The sequence below is a fragment of the Lathamus discolor genome, chromosome 4, assembly GCF_037157495.1.
Source record: "Lathamus discolor isolate bLatDis1 chromosome 4, bLatDis1.hap1, whole genome shotgun sequence".
In the NCBI taxonomy this organism is placed as follows: domain Eukaryota; kingdom Metazoa; phylum Chordata; class Aves; order Psittaciformes; family Psittacidae; genus Lathamus; species Lathamus discolor.
Window position 1 is genome coordinate 117,222,097 of NC_088887.1, and position 8,789 is coordinate 117,230,885.

General features: G+C 42.6%; 1 protein-coding gene across 1 annotated transcript; it reads left to right on the forward strand.

Annotated features, from left to right (window-relative positions):
- The first annotated feature begins 786 nt into the window (after window positions 1-786).
- On the forward strand, window positions 787-8,789 carry LOC136014034 (high affinity choline transporter 1-like). Its single transcript, XM_065678752.1, is given in 8 exon segments — window positions 787-1,132; window positions 2,143-2,256; window positions 3,797-3,952; window positions 4,422-4,570; window positions 5,066-5,209; window positions 6,186-6,339; window positions 7,210-7,427; window positions 7,866-8,789. Coding segments are annotated over 8 exon segments (1,635 nt in total). The 5' UTR covers window positions 787-954; the 3' UTR covers window positions 8,388-8,789.

The window sequence follows — 8,789 nt, forward strand, 5'->3', positions numbered from 1 at the left end:
GAACAAGAAATCTGTGATTTCCATGTAAAAAGGAGCTGCCTGCTCCAAAGATGAACACGAGCGTCCAAGATAGCTAAGTAAGTGCCCTAAATTAGGAAGCTCTTACACAGAATTGGTCATGAAGAATCATACATGGACAAATGAAAAAGATTCATAGGGCAACTGAGAAGATACCAGTATGACAACTCTATAGTAAACGTAATCAGTTTAATTCCTTAATTCATAGCTGATTTTTTCTTAGAATTACATCTGTTTAAAGGGAGCTTCACAAAGTAGTTTTAAAGTCTGTCTTTCCTGTAGTTATATTGTGGAGTCTTAACACCACCGAGCTTTCCTGCCTGTTTCCAGCAGTGAAATGATAATGCACTTGCTTTGAATATCAGCCTGCTGCTCCTTCAATTGCTGTATGAAAGATTCTTTTACTGTTTCTTAGGTTTATTTTGAAGACTATTGTGGGTTTAGCTCAGTCAACTTTAAACAGAAAAAGTCTTAGCCCTGTCTTGTGTTACCCTTGTGTCTAGAACCTAAAGACAAATTATTTTCATACCAATGCATATCAGACAAAACATAACATTTCCCCTCCTTTAAGGCAAGCTAGTACTACCCATCACATCATTGCTCCATTGCTCTTATCAGCACTAATTCCTACCCTCTTAATCTCTGCTCCCCCGAAAAAGAAGATTGGTTATCTTCTGAAGAAGGGGGAAGACTAAAGAATTGCCAGTAGGATCCTCTAAAGGCAAACTCTGCATCCAGTTCACAAGACTTTTGGTGTGTGGTGTTTTGTACTGCATCTTTCCTCTCAAAATACAGCAAACTAATAAACAGCAGTTTCTTTACAAAGCCGCACTATTTTTTCTGATTTGTTTTCTATTTTTTTTTCCAGCAACTTGATCATAGAATATTATCATCAAGCCATTATTCCTCTCTATGCTCTAAATTAAGCAGCAGAAAATGGCTCTAAATATAGCAGGCTTAGTATCTTTGAGTGTGTTTTTTATGTTAACTTTAGCTATTGGAATTTGGGCTTCTTGGAAAAGTAAAAAGGATCGGCACAATAGAAACCCAACCGAAATGGCCATGGTTGGAGGCAGGAATATAAATGTTTTCATTGGATTGTTTACTGCAACAGGTAAGTTTTTTTAAAAGACCTTCAAAAATCCTTCTTAAAAGACATGCATCTGTTAGATCTGGGGGACTTTGCTTTCAAAGCAAGCGAACTCCTTTAATGTCAGGGCAGATTTTACCTAAGTGTGGCTTTAAACGAGTATGGGTTCATGAATCATTTTGGGATGGATTCTTCTAAACCTCTTCACGCTGAACAGGACTTAATGTTTATGTAGATTCTTTTAAATTAAAGAGATTAATTTAAGAGTTAAGAGTTCCAGAGTTTAATTTAATAGAGACTGGAAAATACGACACTTTTCATTAAGGAGGGCTGTGGTCTTAATCTTAACCAGTTTTTGTTATCCAGCATGACAGAATAATTTTACTCTTGGAACAATCCAGCTCTGCGTGGAATAAATTGCAGCACTGGGCTGTCTTCTAAAGGGAAAATGTTTCCTCACTTACTGCTGCCCTCCACTTCCCTTTTCTCTCCTTGCTGCCTGGCATCATCTGAAATTAGCTTCTCCGACCCACTCTTTGTGAAGGTTTCTCTGAGTGGTATTGACACAGCTAAAGCACTTAAGCCTTGTTACAGGTTTGGATTCTGGCTGCAATGTCTGCTTGCGTCCTTTTTCCTAATGTCTATTTTCTTAGACTGTGTAAGTGATGCTCATTAAGGATGCTCTTTCGGTCTTGACAATATAACAGAGGCAATCCTACTGGCTCTCGCAAAAGCCTTCCACTGAGAAAAGTGAAATTAGTAGATTCAAATTGCCCTGAAATGTTGAAACACTCAGCTTTTCCATGCACTCATTGATACTCATTCTTGAATGTGAGAAATTATTTAGGCTGAGGTTCCAATACTGTTACTTGTACTCAGCAGCACATCTCACTATGGGAGAGATCTCTGTAAAGAAAATAGGAGTGTGATTAAATATTTGTATGGTAAAAAGGTTTACAAGCTCTCAAAATACTCTACAAGACAATTGAGAATATGTATCGGAATTCTGACTTTTCCATCTTCCATGTTTACAGCCACCTGGGTTGGAGGAGCCTATATCAATGGCACAGCTGAGATTGTCTACCTGCCTTCAAAAGGACTATTGTGGGTTCAGGCACCCGTGGGATTTGCCTTGTCCCTTGTTATCGGTAAATAATTCACATAATCAGGACACAAAAGCTTTAAAAGAAATAATCTTATGAGTATATGAAGATGTGTAACAGAGTACAGAGTACATTTCAAAGGTGATTTTGTTTCTTCGGTGTCCCATGGATCCAGAATAAGCATTTATAATCCTGTCCTCTAAACTGAAACATAGGAAATTAAGGTAGCTTGGAGCTAGTGTAGAGTTTTGCCTGCTTGGAACAATTTATAGGACAAAAATGTTACCTGAGAACTTTAGAAGCATGTGATTATGTGCATATTGCTTTTATATCATGGTCTCTTATTCACATACTGTTGAGAGTGTTGGTATAATTCTAATTATTTTTCTTCAAAATTTCTGTGTGATTAAACAAAACTGTCTTGATTTTTCCACTAGAATGCATTCCTCTAAGTAGTCTCATCTCAGGATGAATTCATAGTGCATCCAGCTTTTTCCACTTTGCAACCGGTCACTATTTGGTTGAAACTAAGCTAGGTTTGCAGTGTGTTATACCTAAGTCGCCATATCTAACTCCAGGAACTAATGGACTCACACTGAGGTTCAGCTGTCTTGCCAAAACCACAGGTTCTTTCACTTGAGTTATACCATAACTCTCTAAGGACACAGGATGATTAAAGCAAGAACTGTGCAGACCTTGCACAGGAATTTCTAAAAGAACAATAACCTTTATTCTCAAGTCAGAGAAAAGAGTCCAACTGACGTGAATATGAATCAGGCTTGGAAATAAACTGCCAGCATTTCTTATGTATGTGAGTAATTCTTACTAATGAAATTGAGGAGTGCAGGTCTGATCCTGCAATCTTTGCTCAGGTCAGTAGTGCCCAGACAAGCAGTCCTGTTGGCTTCAGGGTTAGGCACAATACGTATTCTTTGGTTTTAATGAGACAGCTGTACATCTGAAGTCTAATATTTAGATGAAGGAGGGTGGGACTCAGCTCAACACGCAGATTAAAACAATATTGTTCTGGGAAGAGACAATGAAGCCACCAAAATGAAAATGTAACCAGGAAAGGAACGTATATCAACAGGTTGCACCACATGGTCAAGGGCAAATGTTTGTCTCTTTCTTAGCCAAATAGGAGTCTTCAGTGTCTCATCCTGTCTACTGACATGTTGGGATTGAAGCATTTCAGAAAACGTTGTGTCTTAGGTTGGTAGGTCATTGGAGATGGAGAACATATGTGGGTGTCCTCTAAGCTGAATTCCAGTCACACAGGTATCTTATGCCATTTAGAAGTCCTATCTGGCCTTCTAGAAATAAGTACATCTGCCAAAAAGGGAGAGTCACGTCTGTCGGCTGTAAGCAGATGCCCTTTAGAATCTGGGACCTCTCAGGTGGTTGAAACCCCACATTTAGGCAAGTAAATTGAGGTCCTCGTGTCTGGTTGTCTCTAGGGTCTGTTATGTACAAATACCACATTCGCTATACAGGTCTGATAACCAAATACCTCAGTATTCTTACTTTGTTTTCCCTGTAATATAATGCATGCAAAATTCTACCAAAATGTCGTTACTTCTGGCAGGTGGCTTCTTCTTTGTAAATCCAATGAGATCCAAGAATTATGTGACAGTGATGGATCCCCTTCAAGAAACCTATGGGAACGTGATGGGAAGCTTACTCTTCATTCCACCCCTGCTAGGAGAGGTGTTCTGGTTTGCAGCTATCCTGGCATCCCTGGGTAAATACTTATTTTGCTGTCATACTTGTTAAAGGCATGTGGCACAGCTATCAGAGTATAAGACACATTTGGGAACTGTGTTGGACTCAGCTGTGGGAAGCTGTGCTTCAAGTCTCTTTTTGTGAGAGGAACGCAAGTATTTCTCATTTGGGGAAAATATGGGTTTAGGTTTAGAACAAATTGTATTATAATAGAGAGGTCTGGTAACATGAGTTAGTACCTTCCTCTTGCCTGCGGGAGAGCAGATGCGAAAGGATGAAATGCCTTGGCAAAGCAAAGGAAAGGGAAACAGGAGCAGAAAGGGAACATGGGCTCTCCGGAGTCCTCACTCTGCCCACTCCCTGTAGACCATGCACTACTCATTCGTTGTGGTGTGCTGGCATCAAGGGGATGGCATATTCTTATTTATTCTGTATTCTGCATGTACGAAATCTGTCTTAAAATACCTGATCGCTGTCTTTGTCTGCAGGAGCAACAATGAGGGTCATCTTGAATATCAGCGGCTCTTTGGCCATCATCATCTCAGCATGCACTGTCGTACTCTACACTCTACTGGGAGGCCTGTACTCTGTTGCATACACAGATGTCATCCAGCTGGTTTTCATTACCCTCAGCCTGGCAAGTCCTGTGCATTTCTTTGTAACCATTTTCCTAACTAAGGCAAAGAAAACCTGCTCTTCTTTTCAGTATCTCTCAGGCCGAACTAAACTCTGGCCCTTGCCCTACAGTTCCTCTTCAGGAGAACAAGTCTCCTGAAGCATCTTACAGTCCTTATGCATTTCAGACAGTGCTCGCACAAGCTATTGGCCCTGTTGGGCGGACATGGCTGCTCACAAGCAAGTTCTGCAGAACCTGTTCAAAACAATCTTGGCTAAGAAGGAAAAGGATCTGTCTATGGAAGGCACCAACTGACCTGGCTTATAGGCTCATGTTCTTGATGACGCCATGAACCAGAAACACGTAGATTCAAAGAAAGAAAGGGGGAGAAAGGAAAATTCTTAGTCTGGGTTTAATCTTATGTAATTTTATGTTCTACATTTACCTTAATTTCACTATCTAAATACAGTGTCCAAGAACAGGGGAAATGGCTAACTATTTCCATTTCTATCCTAGTGGGTCTGTATCCCCTTTGCCCTGATGAACTCTGCAACAGAAAGTATTTATTACACTGCAACTCATCAGTCTCACCAAGACCCTTGGATTGGGAAGGTAGAAAAACAGTACCTTGGAAGGTGGCTGGATGACTTCTTCTACCTGGTACGGAGCATTTCTTGGAAAGATGGTTGGGAGAAGGGATTGTGCCAGAACTTTCTGCCTGGAAAACTTGTTCTTCCAGCCAGGAGCCCTACATTGCACAGCTGGCAGGTGCAGGTTGATGTGTAAAACCTCTGTGCCGCACACTGAATGGATTGGGAAGATCCAGGGCTCAGGGAAGGGAAGGGAAGAAGCAGTAAGGACACTCCTTTACTCACAGGAAGTAATGTACCTCTTAAGACCATCCAAGCAGCTAGTTCCACTCCTGCCACCTGAATGAGGCATTTCCTACCTTTCGAGAGGTTGGTCTTGCAGCCTTATAGTGTGCTTTTAACATAATTATGTAAAAAAACCTCTATTTGAAACAGAAAAAAACCCTAAAATGACATGTCTGCAGATCATCAGCAGGCATGGTGCCGTTGGCTCCACTGCACAACTCGCATTTTGAGCTACCAGTATAGACAAGACTACAGGCGGTTGCTATGCTCTTGCTAGGCTGGCAGTAAGGACACACAGGAGCTTGAGCTTGTTTAGTGAGGACAGAATCTTCAGATTTTCTCTGATGCAATTCACCTGCCAAGAAAGTGAAAATGTTGATTTGGTTTGATTTGATTTGAGATTATATTGCAGCTGAGTGTGGGGAGGAGTTTTACAAAAGCTGCATTCCTGAAAACCTTCTCTTTTCCTTCCCCTGTGCCTGTTTCACTATGCCAAGCAACCTGGGTTCTGCCTTTCTCAGTCTGCCAGAACAATAGCATGTTTTGACTAAAATTTCACATCCAGCACAATGAAAACAAAGGAAACAGACACCCTCAACCATCAGAAATATCACCCTTCGTAGTTAAAGCTGGGCAATGTTTGTGCATTTGAAATGAGAGTTTTATAACAGTAAATATTATCATCCACCTGAATGGATGGATTTGCCCTACAACAACCAGCAGCCTGGTGGGGTACCACTGGTAACATCTGAATGTTTCAGGTGCTTGGGAGCATCCCATGGCAAACTTACTTCCAAAGAGTGCTCTCTGCTGCCTCACCAGGATAGGCGAGGCTCATCTCCTACCTCTCTGGACTTGGGTGCTTTTCAATGGCCATCCCCCCTGTGATCATTGGTGCAGTTGCAGCATCAACAGGTAAAACTAATTGTTTGTCTCTGAATAATGAATGTTTTTGTCAAAGGTGATTAAAACAGGATCCAAAGAAGTCCTGACTTTCAATTAAGAAGTCTTGTGTACCTCGAAGTGTAGCCCTGGTCACCAAGCTAAGTGGTCTGTGCCAGCAATGTGGAGCCCTCTGAGGTTCAGTGCATAACTACTCAGAGACATTTAAACGGCCCCAAGACCTGTTTAAAGCTATTTCATTACGATGAAATGGCTTTTCATGGACCTTGTGTTGAGGAAAGGTGAAAGCAGACCCTGTAAATCCCTGTATAAATCTATTTTCTGAGAAACCTTATGCTTGCTTCTGTTAATGCCTTCTGCATGTAAGATTCAACAACATTACTACAGACTGTTAATAAGGTTCTGAAGAAAACCTGCTTGAAGGAATCAAGAAGTTCAGTCTGGTGAGCTCATAGCCCTCACTCAAGGGATCACTCCTGTGTTAGCAGGGAGCAAGGGTTAAAGAGTAGCTAGGTCACCGAATATATAAAGAAATCAGTTGAACTCATTAACTCACTGTCACTAAGGGCATCAGAGCAAAACTCCCTTCTCCCCATGGGCAGGTTCTAGCAGGTTGACACTTAACTGTCCCAGTTCTCTAAACACACAAAGCAAAGCTATTTCTATGGATGCTACTGGGGAAAAGGAAAATCTTCCATCTAATGAGAGCGGCAGCATGTTAAAGGGAATCACAAGGGATCATAAGAGAATCCAAAAAATTGATCCAAGTCCTAAAAATACTGAGTGGGTCTCAGTCCTTAGCCCTGCAGTGACGGTCCCTTTGGAAAAGCAGCAGAAATGTCCATGAAGGTTTTGTTGTGTTTTCCTTGTTGTGTTTTAAAGACTGGAACCAGACAAGTTATGGTTTTCCGAGTCCATTTGAGAAAGGGGAATCAGCAATGGTACTGCCACTTGTTTTACACTATCTCTGCCCAGCATACATCTCCGTCGTGGGTTTGGGAGCCATCGCTGCTGCTGCAATGTCTTCTGCAGATTCAGCTCTTCTCTCTGCCGGCTCCATGTTCGCTCACAATATCTACAGGAAAATCCTGAGGAAAGAGGTATTTGGTTACAGCATTTGGCAGCTTTGGTGTCAAGAATGATGCCTTGTTACAAGACAGTTTCAAATCCAGTCTGTATGGTCTGCACTTAGAGGTGTCTGTTCTTCAGCTGCTGGAATGACTTCTGGAGCCAGCACTTCAAACATAGGTCAGGGGTGTTCATATCCATGATAGGGATACAAATACCCACACTGGTGAGCTTTGCTCTTTATAAAATGGCTGGTATAAAGTTTGGACTAGGTTATTCATGGAGACTGCATAAAAGCAAGATCCTTGAAATTACAAAGGGCAGCTTCATCTGCGGGGGTGCCTGCCTTGGGTTTGCTGGTGGCAAACACTATCTGAAAGCAGTGATGGCTTGGTGAGAACCAGCCCAGAGCAGTGCTGGTTACCCCACCATTAAGCCATGTCTATAATATGCCGATCTCTGTTTTACAGGCTACAGACACAGAGGTCTTATGGGCCATGAAGATCTCCATGCTGGTGTTTGGGGCTGGTGCTGCAGGTCTGGCTTTTTACTCCAGCTCTGTTTATGACCTCTGGTTCCTCAGCGGGGAGCTGGTTTATGCCCTGCTCTTCCCCCAGCTCTGCTGTGCCCTCTTCGCTCCCAGCACCAACACCTATGGCTCTGCTGCTGGCTTCGTGGTTGGGCTCCTCCTGAGGCTGCTGGCAGGGGAGCCTGCCCTGAGCATCCCCCCCATCATCTGCTACCCAGCCTGCTGCCTGGTGAATGGGACCTACAGTCAGCTCTTCCCCTTTAAAACACTCATCATGCTTCTCACCCTGGGGATGATCGTGGCTGTTTCACACCTGGCTACAGTCTTGTTTCAGAGGAACCTCCTTCCCCGCAGGTGGGATGTTTGCAATATTATGGGGGAAACCAGCACCGTCATCCCCCTGCAGCAGATGGAGAAACAGACGGGTTCACCAGTGGTTGCACCAGAAGAGAATCAGGCTTAAATGTGGGCCCTCGTTTGAAAGGACACAACGATTTCAGCAGTTATGGGCCCTTGTTTGAAAGGACACAGCGATTTCAGCAATTAGAGTATGGCACAAACAGCATCATTTTTCCCTTTGATTTCTACAGCAATGAAATATTTAACGTCCTCACAGAGTAATAAAGATGCACTCTGTGCAAGAAGAATGTGTGAGCTTGAAGTCTGCAGTGATTAAAGGGTTTGGTGATGGAGTATGATCTTGTGGTGGTGATCATGGGGCACCCCGGGCCCCAGTGGTGCTTGCTTTGGGGTACCCCTGGCTCCCCACCCGAAAGCAGGACTATAAATCACTCTCAAACATTTATGGCATTCTCAAGTCACATACTTTTCTCACCACAATAGAGACAAATTAATACTTAATAGA